This window comes from Canis lupus, chromosome 33 (assembly GCF_003254725.2).
Source record: "Canis lupus dingo isolate Sandy chromosome 33, ASM325472v2, whole genome shotgun sequence".
Taxonomy (NCBI): domain Eukaryota; kingdom Metazoa; phylum Chordata; class Mammalia; order Carnivora; family Canidae; genus Canis; species Canis lupus.
The window spans coordinates 14,917,419-14,935,921 of NC_064275.1; the positions used below are offsets into that span (position 1 = coordinate 14,917,419).

Consider the following 18,503-nt stretch of genomic DNA (forward strand, 5'->3'; position numbering starts at 1 on the left):
CGGGGGGGGGGTGCAGAAGGAGAGGGAGAAGCAGACTCCCCACTGAGCAAGGAGTCTGATTTAGGACACAGGACATTATCCCAGGACCCTGAGATCATGACCTGAGCCAAAGGCAGACACTTAACCGAGTGAGCCACAGAGGCACCCCTGGTAATAGATTATTTATGACAACCTTCAAAAACCTTCCTTTTTCTTAGAAGGTGATAGATTACTTAGTTAATACAGCAATAGAAGAATTTCTAATAAAATTATTTAGAAAGCCCAGAGTGGTGTATTTTTAGCATAAAGCTATATGATTTGGGTTGTTTAAAACAAAACCTGGGAAGAGATTATTTTAAATGTTCTTATTTGCTTTAACAGTCCTACGCTGCACATTGAGGACATCTCTCTCTCTCTCTCTCTCTCTCTCTCTCTCTATATATATATATATATATACATATATATATATATTTAAAGATTTTATTTATTTATTCACTAGAGACACAGAGAGAGGGAGACAGAGACATAGAGGGAGAAACAGGCTCCATGCAGGAAACCTGATGCAGGACTTGATCCCAGGACTCCAGGATCACTCCCTGAGCCAAAGGCAGACTCCCAACCGCTGAGCCACCCAGGTGTCCCGGACTATATAAATACTAATATACATAAACATTTGGTGTGATTTTTAGCCAGCAGAGCACTTGTATTTACATGACACCATTTTAAGTAACTTTGCCTCTGTTAAAGACAGAATGACTGAAAAATCATTTTTAGGGACACCTGGGTGTCTCAGCGGTAGGGTGCCTGCCTTCAGCTCAGGTCCTGATTCTGGGATCCGGGATTGAGTCTTGAATCAGGCTCCCTGCGAGGAGCCAGCTTCCCCTCTGCCTATGTCTCTGCCTCTCTCAGTCCGTGTCTCTCATGAATAAATAAATCTTTTTAAAAAATCATTTTAGTCATGTCTTTTTTTAAATTTTATTCATTTATTCATGAGAGACACAGAAAGAAAGAGAGAGAGAGAGAGAGAGAGAGGCAGAGACATAGGCAGAGAGAGAAGCAGGCTCCATCCAGGGAGCCCGACGTGGGTCTTGATCTCAGGACTCCAGGATCACACCCTGGGCTGAAGGAAGATGCTCAACCACTTAGCCACTCAGGCATCCCTCATTATGTCTACTAAAAATGCATATGTTCTTCTCCCGTACCCATACCTCTTTACTCTTGATGAAATGAGTTAGGGGCTGATGGGGCTAGGCAGGGAAAGATAGGGAAAGGCCCAGAGTCAGGCTTCTACCCATCCCAAGGAAACAGGGCAACAGAAAAAGAAAACAATAACAACAACAACAACAAAACAAAACAAAACCTGGCTCTCTAGCTCCAAAATGTTAGGGAGTATCTCCATTTGATGGTTACTAAGTAATCACAGAAACTCACCAGACCACAAAGAAATAAGTCATTATCATTAAGTTGTTATCAATAGTCCCTGCTCAAACCAAGACTGCACAAGAATCTCCAGGCCATGGCTCCCTGGCTAGGTTCTCAATAAAAGACTTGCCACTAAAAGCCCTCAGTGGCAACCCTGTCGAGACCCCTCTCACTTCTGAGAGCTTTCACTCTACCTTTGCTTAATAAACTTCTGTCGCTTTGCTCACTCTGTTGTCCTCGAGTCATTCCTCGACTGCATGAGATAAGAACCTAGCTATCCTGTATCACTTTCCCTAATGACATTTATATCTGGGAATACTTTTGCCTCTAATGGTCATGGCATTCCCTTAGTACTGGCTGATTGTGCTGATTCTAGTTTTTTGTACCCTTTAATGATAATTATTCCATATATTAACTTTATCAGAGATTTTCCAAGACAATTATGTCAACTACCTGGAGTTAGGGTGGGTGTTTGTATCTGTTTCTACTTAAATCCTTGAGGGATATTTCTTCCCCTTGAGGGCTAGGACATGATTTTCCTTATTTTGGGTCTTTGGTTCTTGGCATGTAGTCAGAGTTCAATAAACTTTGTGCTCAATAAATTTGTCACTTTTGATATTCCTTAAACATGCAAGCACATTTCCAACTCTCTCTGCTTAAAATGTTTCTTCCTTATGTACTCCCATGACTCATTTCCATATTTTATTCAGAGTTATGCTGAAACATCACTACCATAGAGGAGTCTATCCTAAACCACCAAATCATAAAATCCTAAACAGGGTTCACTTAGACATGAACTAAAAATACTCTGATCACTCCTTTGTTGTTTTTTCCAATTGGATTTGTCAATACTTTAAATATTAGTTGTTTATTTATTGCTTCTCTCCTTAGAATGTGAGCCATCCCCAAGTAAGGAGATGTGTTCGTTGCCAGATGTAGAACAGGTCTGGCATATTGTAGTCATTTGATCAATATTAGTTCAGTGACACACATACTACCCTATAGATTTCATGAAAATTAGAGAAGAGTATCTTTCTAGTTTGTCATGTGTCTAGGCAGCCGATGTTAAAAATATTTGTTGAATGACTAGACGAATGAGAGTTATATCGACTGGTCAGTTGCTTTGCAGACATATTTTGTGCACTCTTTGGGATGGCAGACTGTCAGGTAGTTTCTTTTAATCATTACTATGCTAAAAGGAAATGCTTATCTTGCTTTGCATCCATTTTGTTTCTATATGTCAACATGAAATTTTTGAGAATGGAAATTTCACAAAATATTCACACTTGACCCTCTGGGGGTGTTTAGTGGGTTAGGTCACATTTACTTTCTGTCCTTTGTTGGTCTCTGAAAGTGATAATGGGACTTAACTTTGCAATTACAGCTTGTGTAAGAGCTGGAACCTCCAACCCTCAACTTCCAAACCTTCGACTCCACCCTTATTGCCTCTCCCCAGCCCTGATTCAAATTTGAATGATTACAAAACCTATTTGCTAGGGGCAAATGGCCCAGTTCTCTACGCCTCAGATCCTTCGCTAGTGCATCTATTTCGGGGTCAGCTGCTGGAGGTGAACATTTCTCCATCCTTATTCAAAGAACAGTTAACCCTGAGGCAGCCAGGTGGCTATAGAGGCCACATGAAAAGAGACAATAAAACGGAACAAAGAAAGGAACGGCCCATGGAATTTTTACGTAGTGAGCTGCCTTTCTAACTCCCAATTCTCATTCTATGACTGTATTTTAAATAATTTTAGGGGATCCCTGGGTGGCGCAGCGGTTTAGCGCCTGCCTTTGGCCCAGGGCGCGATCCTGGAGACGCGGGATCGAATCCCACGTCGGGCTCCCGGTGCATGGAGCCTGCTTCTCCCTCTGCCTGTGTCTCTGCCTCTCTCTCTCTCTGTGACTATCATAAATAAATAAAAATTAAAAAAAAAACAAGATTTAAATAATTTTAGGGCTGTAGGTAACTACAAACTGATACTGGAACTATTCCAAACTGGATTTTTTTTTAAATACTGTATTCTTGAGTATCGTTGCTTCAATTTAACAATTTTGGTTGGAAATACCATGTGCATTGACATCTTAGGAGCTGATGTTTCTAAGGATGGGTCATACAGGGAAATTCCATATTGGGACCAGCTAGCACAGAAGTGTGCATTTTCATCGTAATTATTGTTATGTTTAAGAATAATTCTGCTAGCTCGCCCTCGGAGGGAGCGTGGGACAGACGAGGAGGAGGCCTTCAGGCTATGAAATCTTGGTGCCAGTCCGCCGCAATCTCTTGATGGAGCTGGACTCAGAGCACGTGCGGGCATCACTGGCACCTGCTGCTGAACCTGGGCTCAGAGCGCACGCGCGGTCGTCGCTGGCGCCTCCTGGTGGAGCCGCACTCAGAGCGCACGCGCGGGCGTCGCTGGGGCCTCCTGGTGGCGCTGGACTCACAGGGCACGTGCAGGCGTCGCTGGTGCCTCTGGGTGAACCTGGACTCAGAGCGCACGTGCGGGCGTCGCTGGCGCCTCCTGGTGGAGCTGGACTCAGAGCGCATGCGTGGGCGTCGCTGGTGCCTCTTGGCGAGCTGGACTCAGAGCGCATGCGTGGGCGTCGCTGGCGCCTGCTGGTGGAGCTGGACTCGGAGCGCATGCGTGGGCATCGCTGGTGCCTCTTGGTGAGCTGGACTCAGAGCGCATGCGTGGGCGTCGCTGGGGCCTCCTGGTGGAGCTGGACTCAGAGGGCACGTGCAGGCGTCGCTGGTGCCTCTGGGTGAACCCGGACTCAGAGCGCACGCGCGGGCGTCGCTGGCGCCTCCTGGTGGAGCTGGACTCGGAGCGCATGCGTGGGCGTCGCTGGTGCCTCTTGGTGAGCTGGACTCAGAGCGCATGCGTGGGCGTCGCTGGTGCCTCTTGGTGAGCTGGACTCAGAGCGCATGCGTGGGCGTCGCTGGTGCCTCTTGATGAGCTGGACTCAGAGCGCATGCGTGGGCGTCGCTGGCGCCTGCTGGTGGAGCTGGACTCGGAGCGCATGCGTGGGCGTCGCTGGCGCCTCTTGCTGGGCTGGATTCTGAGCGTACGTGCGGGCGTTGCCGGCGCTTCCTAGTGGAGCTGGACTCACCATGCGTGGGCGTCGCAGGCGCCTCTTGTGAGCTGTACTCAGCGCATGCGTGGGCGTCATTGGCGCCTCCTGGTGGAGCTGCGCTCAGAGCGCACGCGCGGGCGTCGCTGGCGCCTCTTGGAGCTGGACTCAGAGCGCACGCGCAGGCGTCCTTGGCGCCTCCTGGTGAACCTGGCCTCAGAGCGCAGGTGCGGGCGTCGCTGGCGCAGGCGCGCCTTGTGGTGCGCCTCAGCCCTGGTCCTTACTTGAGGCGCCACGTTTCTGAGTCTGTGCGCTTTGGCCGCGTGTCAGCAGCTCGTTGGGGTTCGTCTGTGTGCGGGATGTGGCGCCGCAGCTCGTCGCTGCCCCAGGTGAGTGCGTGGCCTCGGGCAGGTGGGCGCCCACGTGTCCCTGGTGCGCGGACGGGGGTCGGCCACCTCCTCTCCTGACTCGAGGTGACTTCACAGAGGGCCCCTGGGGGGGCCACGGGCGGTGTACGTCTCTCGGCTCAGTTTACACGTGTATAAATTTCCCCTCAGCGAATCTCGGCTAAGTGAGGCCCTGGGGAGGGACCGGTTGCTAGATGAGCCCGAGGGTATAATCCGCACATCCAACTGGCTTGAAATTGTAATTTAGGTGAATTGAGTATAATTCTGGAAAAATGAACAATATATGCCTGCAATTACCAGTCAAATTAGACACATTCAGTTAGCGGCCTAACCGTATGTGCCAATTTAAAATTGATGTTCTAATCTATGAAATTTATGCAAGTTTGAGGACTAAGAATAATATGGGCCTCATAAAAAGTCATATTTAATCCAGAGTAGAGCTAATTTATTTAAAATTAATGTGAAGATTCTTACTATGTAATTTAAAAAAAAAGTAGATTGCTAATGACAGTTTTAATGGCTAGGTGTTTGTAATGGAAGATGTAGCTCTTATAGAATAATACTTACACACTTTTTCCCAAAGTATGAATATAAATACCATCAGATATAGACCCAGAATATATTCTTTTTTTTAATCTTTTTTTTAATTTTTTATTTATTTATGATAGTCACACACACAGAGAGAGAGAGAGAGAGAGAGGGGCAGAGACACAGGCAGAGGGAGAAGCAGGCTCCATGCACCGGGAGCCCGACGTGGGACTCGATCCCGGGTCTCCAGGATCGCGCCCTGGGCCAAAGGCAGGGGCTGAATCACTGCACCACCCAGGGATTTCCCCCCCCCCTTTTTTTTTTTTTTGAAGATTTTATTTATTCATTTGAGAGAGAAAGAAGAGAACATGTGAGCAGGAAGGGCAGAGAGAGAGAGAGGGAGAAGCGGACTCCCAGGAAGTGGAGAGCACCCCTCGATCTCTATCCCAGGATTTTGAGACACCCTGACCCTGGACCCAGAATGTATTCATACTGATATCTTTATCATGAAAGAAAACTTACCTATGATTTACTGAGAATTATATTAAATTACCTTGAGAACATATGTAGTTTTAAGCTAATAAATTCGTCTTTGATCTTTCTTAGGGAAGCCATTTTTGGAATGCCGATTATAGAATCGCTTGGCTTCTGATAACCAGGTATGCAAGATATGCTCTTCAGGACACAATTCAGGTATGTAAGGTGTGTGTGTGTATACACATTTGTAATTCTTCTTCCTTTAATTGTCTATAATTTTTATGATTCTAGTTCTTATTTATTTTACACTTTGATTTGATATCTATCTTTAGTCTGCCATTTTACAGGGTGGAAGAAATGTAATCCCAGTCATTTTAATAGTAATCACCTGTGCTCCTTTTCAGCGGGATGGATTCTTGTGTCCTTTGTCCTCACAAAAGTGTACCTTTATGTACATCTTCCTATCTAATTCTTAATCTTTATAGGTCTTTTCGTAACACATCTCTTTTTCCTATCTTGGTGACCCCTTCAGTCTTGTGTCTGGTACTATGGAATCCCATGCTGTGTTGGGACACTGAAGTTCACCATAGTGCTGAGACCCATCTGACTAGATTCTTTGGACATCCTTTCTCTCTGGGATCCAGAGGTTTGTCTAGAAAGAGCACACAACCCAGAAATGAGGGCTCTTTGCCACCCTTCCCCACCCCATTAGCCTTCCTGTCTGATCCTTATATCTTCAGCTTTCTTTTTTTTTTTTTTCTTAAATGGAGGAATCTTTCTGTCTAAAGGCTAGAAGCAGAATTCTTCATTTGTTATTATTTTTCTGATTTCACCAGTTCTTCTGAGGACCTAAGGCTTCCGAAAAGGCTGGGGAGTGAATTTTTAAAATTTTGCTTAACTTTGCCATATTCTCACACCACATAGTAGTTCTGCTTAGTCCTTGTGTAGGAGGATGGGACTAGGGCTGAGTTGGGGGGAAAACAAAATAGAAGAAAAACATGACTTGATATTTCAAATATATTACTCTGTTCAAAGGTAATAATGACATCAAGTTCTGGATTTGAGACTGACTTGACTTAGTGTCCCACAGTCTATAGAATCTGTAGCCTTACTGAAGTCAACTGCACCATTAGTGAGTATATCACAAAGATCAGTAAGACTAGCAGTAATCAGGGAAGAAACTGGGGACATGACAGCATAAGTCAACAAAAATTTCAGAGAAATAACTGTTAAGTTCCCTGCCAAACTGTCCTAGTAACCTTGGCCCTCGTTATCCTGTGCCTCTCATTTGGCCGAGAATAATTTATATATTTAAGTAGGCTCCACGCCCAGTGTGGAGCCCAATATGGGGCTTGAACTCACAACCCTGAGATCAAGAGCTGAGCTGAGATCAAGAATCAGACAGTTAACTGAATGAGCCACCCAGGTGCCCCATCCCTATATTTTTGTAAAAATTATAAAAGTAAGTTTTTGTTCACCACAGTCATGTATGACATTTTCCTTTATAACAAGTAGCATTAGAAGTGGCCGCAGGCATTGTTGGAGGTCCAGCTAAGGGGAAGGCCAGTCAGGGATACAGTTGACATTTGTGGAGTAGAAGAGCAAGGCCAGATGACATGTAGCAATTTCACTGTGTCCTACAGTGCCTGGTGCAGGAGTTATGAGGGTTGTGGGGAACAAACAGTGGTTGAAGTGTGGAACACCAGAAGCTGATCTATGGAAAGCTATTTTAATCACCAGATGTATAAAGTTATAATTGGAGAATGTGATTACCATTGATTCCTAATAAAAACAGAAATGCTGTCCTATTAGGAGTATACTTAATTGTACATCATATAACAATTAGATAATGAAAACTGTCTTTTTAAAAGATTTTATCTGAGAGAACCAGCATAAGTTGGGCGTGGGGCAGGCAGAGGAGGAGGGAGAGGGATAGGTAGACTTCCCAGTGAGCCTGGAGCCCGATGTAGGCTTCGATCTCAGGACCTTGGAGCATGACGTGAGCCAAAGTATCTGGCCCAACTGTCCGAGCCACCCAGGCACCCTGAAGATTTTGTCTTTTTTTTTTTTTTTATTAGAATTCTATAAAATAGAATTTTATTCTCTGTGTTTTAACGTAAAAACTTACACTGTAAAAATTTACATGACTATCAATAATGAAATTATTGTGAAATTGTGAAACTGAAAAGGATGTGTCTAAATCACCAATAATAATGAAAAAAACTCACAAATTTTGATAAACTATTCCAGAGGAAACCCTGAATTAGCACCTTTTTATATAGAAAATATTACCAAATAATACAAAATAATTTTTATAGTCATTAAAGTTGTAGTCAAAAAAATGTAGTAAAACATGAATTATAGAATGTGTCAGGAAGGTAACTAATAAAAAGTTTATGGCATTTTTCCTGAACTTTGTGATGTTTTTCATTACCAGTTTTGTAAGATTAATAATTTATTTTCCTATTCTAAATAAGTATTAGCATGTATATCTAATTTTATATTTATTGCCTTTTGTGGTTTTACTTTTTTCTTTTAATAAGGGTCATGAAAAATTTTAGGCTTAAAGTTATTGGAATCCCCCCAGATTTATATTTTTCTATATTAAACTGTTCACATGTTTATTTTCTGTCACCTCCTACATAACACATGCTCTATGTGTGCATAAATTTTGTTTTGTCCTTAACTGCATCTCCAGCCCATGGAACCATGATAGCACACAGAAGGTACTTGATAAATATTTATTGAATGATTGGATGAATCATCTTGTTAACCTCAAAGTATGGGTTATTGCTGTTTCTTCAGTTATTTTGATAATTCTTATTGATGGCTTATACTGTGAATTTGAAATAGCCTGCTTCCATTAAACATAATAAATTAAACATAAGAACAGCATTTTTGGGCTGTTTTCAAAAATAACCATTTAGAGTGTTTTTCTTAACAGAAAAAAGTGAGAAGAAAACAGTGCTGCCATTAACTCAGCTCTTGCTTCCCATCGGATCATTTTATTTAGACAAAACAGTGTACGTATCAAATCTGTCTAGTGTTCAGATCAATAATAATCAAATTGGGTGGAAATTAACAAGGTCACTAATTATTTCATCAAGTATTTATTGTGTGCCTATTTTGTATGTAGCAGAGAGAGGTGTTTTGGGGGAAATAGGAAATACTTTGTTTACATCAGGCTTAATCTCTTTTAAGGGTGGCAGTCATGTCATCTTTGTCCTTTGCACTACATGCTGTATATGATGACTTTTTGATATAAACTTGGCTTGACATCTATAGTCCCCAGAATTCTTTATTGAGTATGTGTCTGGTAGGGCAGATTACCAAGGATATTCTCTCCTGAGAGTAGGAAGACAGGAGTCCTTTTGGAACATACACATAACTTCTTCCAGTCAATGAAACACTGATCTAGGTGCTGCTCTGAAGGGATTTTGCAGATGTGATTAAGTTCTCTAATAATCTAAGGTCTCTTTATAATAAAAAAGAATACTCTGGGCGAGCCTAATTTAATCAGTGGCAGAGCCTCTTAAAGAGGACTTAGGATTTCCCTGGAGTTAGGACTTCATACAGCATCTGCCTCTGTAATGCTCTTCTTTCTGGATCTTCCTTCCTTCCTACCACCTGTGAACAGAAAGCTTCTGTTTGTGCTTGTGGATTCCAGACTGCTTGCTTGTCATCTTCTCTTCCTGACTTCCTGTTCTCCTTTCCCTGACTTCCTGTTCTCCTTTCCCTTTCCTGCTTGACTCCCTTCCTGTGGACTTTGTGCTTGCTTAGCCAGGAAGGTAGTACTAGGCAATCCCTTACAATAAATATATGTGCTAATGGTTCTACTTTGGTTGAATCCTGACAGATATGCTCAATAAATAATTCTTGACAAAACACAGTCTCTCTCAAAAGGCTCTCAATCTTGTAGGAGAACTGGTCTATGATGATGAAAGTATAGACATTAGGTCAGGATCATTTTTAGTTATAAGGTGAAATATGTGCTGTAGAAATAAGCACTATAAGATGGCAAGATACTGAGAGGTCAGTGTGGCCATAGATTAGAAAACTTTCACCAATAAAATAGAATTGGAATGTGTTCATGAAGGATGGATAACATTTAAGAGGTCAGAAAAAAGAGAAAGCCATTGTGTTTAGTGAAAAGCATTTCCAGAACTATTGAGATTAAATCAGTATGATAAGTCTAGAGTATCGTAAATTAATTTCGCTTTGGAGCAACAGTTCATTTAAACTTTCATGTTAGGGGATCCCTGGGTGGCACAGCGGTTTGGCGCCTGCCTTTGGCCCAGGGCGCGATCCTGGAGACCCGGGATTGAATCCCACATTGGGCTCCCGGTGCATGGAGCCTACTTCTCCTTCTGCCTGTGTCTCTGCCTCTCTCTCTCCCTCTCTGTGACTATCATAAAATAAACAAAATAAATAAATAAATAAATAATTTAAACTTTCATGTTGTCATTCTACAAGAAGCTAAAAAGTCTAATAATGTCCTTAAATTATTGTAAATCATTACCAAGGAAATGTATTCAGCCTTAACAAACTTTAGTTAAACACAATGTTACTATAATTTTTGTTGTAATTTTTCAGAGTAAGGTCAAGAATCCTGGGTAAAGTGGCATCTTTTGAAAAAGAAAAAAAAAATAAGGCTCAGGAGGAAGGCAACAAAAACAAAGATTTCCCTTCCTACTCCTGCAAAATAGTCTTTAGCTTGTGGGCAGTCCTTCAAAAATCACTGAGGCATGAATGAGCCAGTACACATTTATTGCAATGGTCAGAAGAATCAAAAATGGTAGGTGTGTGTGTATGTGGGAGGGGTGGTGTCATTGAGGGAGCAGCTAATGATATTTGGGGAAAGATAATTGCAGAAGACAAAAGTCTTCTGGAAAAGACTGAAGGTTTTGGGGTTGCTTTGTTTACTCAGAATACATTTGGGGAATCAGGGCATATATCCTTGTTTTAAATATATTTTTATTCTTGTTTGTGAGCAGTAAACACTTCTGGTATATACATTCTTTGGGGGGAAATGGAAAAAGGGTCCCCAAATTTCCAATAATTTCTTAATTTTAGATGCAAGCACCATACTGGCAGTCATAGTAGGAAATAATAACTAATATGTTTATAGCATTTTTTAGCTTACAAAGCAAATGGCATATGTGCTACAGAATTTTCTTCTAGAGTCAGTAGAACCTCTTGGCAGGTCGCAGTAACCCTGTGACCAGGTTTAGACTGTATTTTACACATATAGAGTTTATTTTTAATTATTTTTTTAAGATTTTATTTATTCATGAGAGACACACACACACACACACACACACACACGGGGGGTGGGGGCAGAGATGTCGGCAGAGGGAGAAGCAGGCTCCATGCAGGGAGCCCGATGTGGGACTCAATCCTGGGACTCCAGGATCATGCCTTGGGCTGAAGGCAGGTGCTTAGCTGCTGAGCCACCCAGGGATACCCTACATACAGAGTTTAAAGCTTTTATCATCTCTGTCTAGTTAGAACACTTTGTTCCTGGAATGGTTTACCAGCTGTTAAACCCAGGAAGTACTTCTATGTCAATTGATGGTTTCATCCCTCAACCTGCTAAATATCCCCAGCCTCCCATGGCCCCAAATTATCTACCTGGAGCTCCTGACTCTACATCATCTATCAATGGAACTATTAATATCTAGCCTAGCAGGGAGTTCCCAAAATCTAGATCTAAACTCTCTTGGTTTTTCCTCTGATTGGCTGTACCCAGGTCATGCTGACTGCTAAATATCATAAATTATATTTCCTAGTTACTAATTTTACATCTATTATCCAAATTTCAAAACTGCTGAGATCTGTCATCTCTGATGTCTTTTTTTTCTTTTAGTTCCTTTAGTTTTGGGGGCTTATGCCTTAAAAATCCCAATACTGTGATTTCAGGAGCATGTCAGGAAGGAGAAGAAATAAATGTATTAGTCAATATGCTTTATTTAACCATAAGTTTGATTAATAATATTAAAGGATGCTGGGAACATCTGCTGGAATAGGGCTTACATAAAAGCACACTATGGAACCGTGTTAATAAGTGCTACATGAAAAGAAAAAGGACTCTTTGATCCAGTAAGTGTAGAAATGTTGGATTAGAACAATTCAAATATGCTCTCCTCCATTTTTTTTAGTACTTTTTCTATGCTATTGTTCATTGTTAATTCCCAAGTTAAGTTTAAAATATGCTGCTTCTCATACTTTTTTTCCCTTCAGAATTCCCCTTCCTTTTAAATGGAACACAGATATCCTTTTAAGGTAATAACACCTTATCATGAGCATATTTTAGAAAGTGATGCATAATTTGAGGGAACTCACACTGGATCATCTGTAGCTTATTGGGTATCTGGTGACACTTTAGACACTTATGTCTAAAGCCTCATCTGGATTTCAGCAGAGAGGCTGGGAACTATGTTTCCCAGTATCCCTTTCCCTGTGTAATCCCAAATTTGAGCTTGCTCATGAAAGGAACATGGGAAAGAAGAGGAAATCAGTATTCCCTGGGCATAGTACAAGCAGATGTGCAGTCACAGGTGAGCTCTTGAGAACCACTAGCTAAGTGGATTCAGTCTGAATTAGTTCATAGAATGCTCAGAGATACTGGGGAATTACAGCATCTTTCAGGCAAGATCTTTAATCAACAATTTTAGTACTATAGAAGAGACTTCCCTAACCTTCAGGGACAGTTCCCTTAACTTGTGGTAAAAGCTTCCCTGACCTCTCCTCTAAGAAAAGTATAGGCCCCTAATTAATTTTTTTAAATTTAAGTATAGTTGACACACAATGTTACATTAGTTTCAGGTGTACAACATAGCGATTTGACAACTTTATATGTAATGCTGTGCTCACCGCAAGTGTAGCTACCATCTCTCACCATACAGCACTATTACAATACCATTGCCTGGATTCCCTGTGCTGTGCCTTTGAACCCTGTGACTTATTCATTCAATAGCTTTGGAAGCCTATATCTCCCACTCCTCTTCACCCATTTCACTAATCCCACTGACTGCCCTCCCCTCTGGCAGGCACCAGTTTATTCTTTGGATTTATGGGTCTGTTTTCTGTTTGTTTGTTCATTTGTTGTTTTAGATTCCAAATTGTAATTTAAATTTATGGTATATTTGTCTTTCTCTGACTTCTTTCGCTTAGTATAATACCCTCAAGGTCCATCTATGTTGTTACAAATGGCAAGATCTCATCTTTTTTTATGACTCAGTAATATTGTATATATATACAAAATATATATACTATACACGCGCGCGCACACACACACACACACCACACACCACATCTTTATTCATTCATCTATCAGTGGACACTTTGGTTGCTTCTGTATCTTGGCAATTGTAAACAGTGCTGCAGTGAACATAAGGGTGCATATGTATCTTTTTGAATTAGAGTTTCTGTTTTCTTTGGGTAAATATCCAATGGTGGAATTACTGGATTGTATAGTATTTTTGTTTTTAATTTTTTGAGAAACTTCCATACTGTTCTCAATGATAGTTGCACCAATTTACATTCCCACCTACATTGCACATGAGTTCCCCTTTCTCTACAATCTTGCCTACGCTTGTTATTTCTTGTCTTTTTGATTCTAGCCATTCTGACCTGTGTAAGGTGATATTTCATTGTGCCTTTGATTTGCATTTACCTGATGATGAATGATGTTGAGCATCTTTTCATGTGTTTGTATGTTTTCTTTGGAAAAATACCTCTTCAGGTCCTCTCAGCCCCTAATTCTTTATGAAACCCTTCAGATGCATTATTCGTAGGTTGGCTTCTGTTTTCCTTATGCATCACAACTGATTTAATACTGGTAAAGAGTAAGTGTCAGTGAGTCAATCAGAAATGTCTATGTAGCTGCCTATTCAAATGTTAGAATAATCACATAGGATTTTATGAAATTTACTCAATTTCAGGAAGCCAGTGTTTAGAGAATTTTTCTATATCCTTTCCCAATTTGGGGCTGAGCAGTATAAGCAGAAATAATGATGTTGTTCTTATAGGCAAGTCTTAACCCAAAGGGTATTAGTACTTAAGTCACCAAGACCTTGGCCAGTATATGTTACTTTGACATTGAAAAGAATAATTAATTAGTATAATATGCTACAGATGATATATCAAGTGCAGATAAATTAATAATACTGAGTTGATGAGCTTTCTTTTTGGAAAAAGATCCCTTCTTGAAAATTGGTAGCATACAAGGATGAAACTGAGATTAAACATAATAAACATAACTAAAAACATACAAAACAACATTAAAAAGACTCCACAACTTCTTCCCTACATCAGGGTATATAAACAAACCCCCCTGATATCACTCTCCCTATCCACTTTATTTACCTATTCACTCACCTTCAACTCAGTGCACATTTGCCTTTGAACATTGTATATTACGATCACCTTATCCTTCAGTAGTTTAGATTCCAGAAACCAGTGTATTGTGATTCTCTACAGGGCTAGGACCAGTCCCTTTTTGTTTCCTTTGTATAGAAACTTGAACAACACTCACTTTTGTGCTGGAAAGCTTTCTTTGTGTTGATTTTGGGGGTTAGATGTGGACTTATCTTTTCTGTTGTAAACATGTGTCACTTCTACTCCATTTGTGTTATGGAAGGTCAGGTATACACAACTGAGGATCAGTTAAATCTGAGTTACATATCCTCTCAGCCAGTCCAAAGAAGAATAGACAAAATAATAGAACTGGACATTTAGGCACTGATCTTTTATTTATTTATTTTTTAAAAAAAGACTTTATTCATCCCTTTGAGAGGGAGTGAGACAGAGCTTAAGCAGGCAGAAGGGCAGAGGGACAGGGAGAGGAAGAAGCAGGCTTCCCACGGAGCAGAGAGCCCAACGACTAGGACGATATGGGGCTCAATCCCAGGACCCTGGGGTCACTACCTCAGCCGAAGGCAAATACTAAGCAACCCATGCGCCCCTAGGCACTGATCTTTTCTTTCTTGAATTAGTAGTGTATTTCCTGAACTACCCAATCTGTATATTATCCTGAAGGAGTCACACAGATCATTTACATGTTAGTCAATCAGTGAGAATGTAACAGGCACTTCTGATGTTCTAGCACTGTCATAATTGCATATTATTTTCATTGTCAATAAATAATAATGTTTTGGCCCTTAAACAGAGTAAATGTATTAAAGATTCAATTCTTTCCTTAAAAGAGAGTCAAAATTATAGTGTTCTGAGTGAAATTTTTTTTTTTTTTCTGAGTGAAATTTTAATGCACATCAAGTCATCATGAAATCTTGGATAGGTGTGCTTTAATCTAGCATAGGGCAGAACAGGCTCAAGATAGCACATCACATCATCTTCACAAAAATATATCTATTCTTGTTTTCAAAGATGGTCTGGAAGATTCTACAGTTTCAAGAAGTGGGTGACATATAGTAGCTGAAATGTCACCAGCCTGAATATGAAAGAGATCTTTGCAAGGCCAGAATTTAGTTGTTTGTTTAATTTTCCAAGCACAGAAACCATTTAGTTCTGAAGAGCAGCCAGGGAGAAATTTGTTTAAAATGCAGTCTAGAAAGAGAATGCAATTTTCCCAAGTTTTCAGTCAGCATAAGGAGGTTGTTAATAAGACTTGCAAGCTCCTAAAGCTCTAATAATCAACATTTTTTAGTAAAGCCCAGGATTGGCAAGCTTTATGAGTGGAGTCTGATTTGGAGTTGGGGTCCTGATAATGAGTGATTTCTTGGTCTTTTTGTTCTTCTAGTCCTTACCAAACACTCTAATGAGAAGAATAAAACACAACAAAACTTAACATATTTCTTCTGTTGACCTATGGAATAGTTTTGAGCAGATTGAAGAAAAGGGAGACATCTATAAAACAGTTTTATAAAAAGGGATATTTTTAGAAGCATGATATTTCAATAGTTTCAAATAATTAATTTTGGAATTGGCTTGGATGGGGAAATGAGCAAAAATAAATAAATAAATGAGCATTAAATAAATAAATGAACAAAAATTATTTTATAAATAAAAAATAAATTTTAAATAAAACTTAAATAAAATAAATAAAAATTTAAAAATAAAATAGATTATATAAAAATAAAATAAATAATAAATTTTAAAAATGGAGTTTAAATAGACTTCCATTTATAAAAATTGAAAATTTTTTCCTCACTTTAAAATAATCCTTTGTTGTATGAGGTGACACAAACCTATGTGATGACTAGCTGATATGGTTACGTAGTGCATATACTTTATATTATTTCTGGTTTGTTTGCAAATACATTTTGCTAATTACATAGCAAAAAAGTTTTAGAACATAGACAGGTCTGGGAAAATTAGAAGTTCCTGAAACTGAATCATTTCATAATTCATGTATGATTAAGAATATGTCATCTCAAAAATAATAAAGGTCAATGTATATTCAGGATGAACGGGTTTAAGTAGAGTGTCTACATGGTGATATATTCAGATATATGGCGCTGTTAGGTCACTGTGCTACTCTGTGGCATGTCAGGTCAGCCCTTGTGCTTATGGACAAATGATTCAGAGCAGATTTAAAACCAGGCTTTATTGTTGATATTTATTTATTTATTCGTTCGTTCATTCATTCATTCATTGCAGATTTAAAACCAGACTTTATTGTTGATATTTATTTATTTATTTTTCTTTCCTTTCTTTTCTTTCTTTCCTTTCTTTTCTTTCTTGACACAGAGAGAAAGAGAGAGGCGGAGGAGACACAGGCAGAGGGAGAAGCAGGCTCCATGCAGGGAGCCCGAGTGCGGGACTTGATTCCAGGACTCCAGAATCACACCCTGGGCTGAAGGCAGCACTAAACCACTGAGCCACCCGGGCTGCCCTGTTGATTTTTAATATACACATAATGAAGTGGATAAAGCACAATAATCTTAGGTGTCAACTTAAGAAACTTTTTACACACTTATCCAAGTAATTACCACTCAGGTCATGATGCTGTGTATGTACATCATCCCAAAACTTCCTTTATACCATTTTTCAGTCAAAATTCAGCCTCTTTATTGTAGCCACTACTCTGGTTTGGTTATTGTCAATTAGTTTGGCCCATTTCTTTCTTTCTTTTTTTTTTTTTTTTAATTGCTGTGTCATCTTCCCTTGTGTTAACCATTACATTTTATGTATCCATTCTCCTACTGATGGATATTTTGGTGGTTTCCAGTTAGAGAATATTATGAAAAAAGCTGTTGTGGAAGTTCTTGAACACATCATTTACTGAAATCAGGGCAGATTTTTGCATCTCAGGAATGCTTATTTAGGTGAGATCTTTATAATTCTTCCTCTTTAATAAGTAAACCCAAGGTGCCCAGTCATGTATGAGCCATGTAGCTTCCTCCAGAGCAGGAGGCTTCTAGCCCTGTTGATGTGCATAGTTTATTAAGGATGTCAGTGGTACAGTTCCAGACAGAACAATTCACGTTACAGTCAGGGCTCCAGGGGCATTCAGAGTAGTGCAAGGAAACCAGCCTGATACCATTACTATTGGCCACATGGATAGAGGAACTGGCAAGTCTCTAGGTCTAGGTTCCTGTTTCCCTGAGTTACTTGGTTAATCTGTGTTATACACAATTGCTACTTAAGAATATAGGGTAATAATAATCTACAAGGACTTAAAATGTGCCTTGTATGTTTTGCTACACAGTTGTTAAATTTTGGCATTATACTATTTTTTTATCTCCCTGTTTTTTGAAAATTGGCATTTCAAATAGAAACTGTAAATAACATTCATGACTGTTTTAAAGAATCTTAAAGAATCTTCCTACCAGGTGTTTTCTTTATTCATATGGCTGCTCTATGTATTTAGATAATCAAGTGTCAAAAAAACATCCCTCAAGGCTTCTTGTAAACTGCAAAGCATGTTGAAAAGACTCACTTGCTAGTCAGTTGCAAAGACATAGTAAGTCTTCTATATAATTTGTTGCTCTTGCTTGCCTATTGGGCTTTACATACAGATAAGTGGCCCTTTATTCATTATGTCCATAATGTTTTTTAAAACAGTATTTTAAGAGCTGGGAAATATTCCCTGAGAAATGGTTAAAAACAAAGTACCTTATAGAGAGGCAAGGTAAATTCTGTTCCAGCATGATAAATGGTGATAATGACTCCTATTTTCTCATAACTGGACCAGGAATAGAAGAGACTAAAAGCCCAATATCAACATGTCTTCTTTGGGATAGGCCCTGGTAGGATGAAATTCTATTTCTTTTATAGACATTCATATATAGTTTATTTTCATTTTTAAAATAAATTCAGTAGCCTTTGTATTTAGTCAATCAAGATTATCTTGTTATAACTGATAGAAATATATTTAAAATAGCTTACACATAACAGTAATATCAGTAATAATAAGTTACATTTTTTTTTTTAGACCTTGCTCCATAAGTCTTCTATTCCACCATCTTTGGACCTTGAAAGGGGGCTTGAGGCACTCATCCTTTTTTTTACCTTTCAGTATTAAAGCTTCAACACCAGTGTTTGTCTTGCGCCTAGTAGGAGTGATCTCATTATGCTCTCCACCCTTGTTTCTTTTTGCTTCTCCTGAGAAGCCCCAGCCTCCCAGATCAGAACCATCTTCCACCCTGTAATGTCTAT

The 18,503-nt window shown here is 39.9% G+C and overlaps 2 protein-coding genes across 2 annotated transcripts; one reads left to right on the forward strand and one right to left on the reverse strand.

The window, feature by feature from the left end:
* Nucleotides 1–591: 591 nt before the first annotated feature.
* On the reverse strand, nt 592–4,923 carry LOC125754229 (sterile alpha motif domain-containing protein 1-like). The gene is made up of 2 exons (XM_049105245.1): nt 4,168–4,923; nt 592–3,881 (listed from the first exon to the last, which is right to left on the reverse strand). The coding sequence occupies exons 1-2, from the start codon at nt 4,277–4,279 to the stop codon at nt 3,649–3,651; spliced, it is 345 nt and encodes a 114-aa protein (XP_048961202.1). The 5' UTR covers nt 4,280–4,923; the 3' UTR covers nt 592–3,648.
* On the forward strand, nt 4,278–18,179 carry LOC118353179 (uncharacterized). Its single transcript, XM_049105244.1, has 4 exons — nt 4,278–4,281; nt 4,357–4,859; nt 6,012–6,098; nt 16,593–18,179. The coding sequence occupies exons 1-4, from the start codon at nt 4,278–4,280 to the stop codon at nt 16,668–16,670; spliced, it is 672 nt and encodes a 223-aa protein (XP_048961201.1). The 3' UTR covers nt 16,671–18,179.
* Nucleotides 18,180–18,503: the final 324 nt, after the last annotated feature.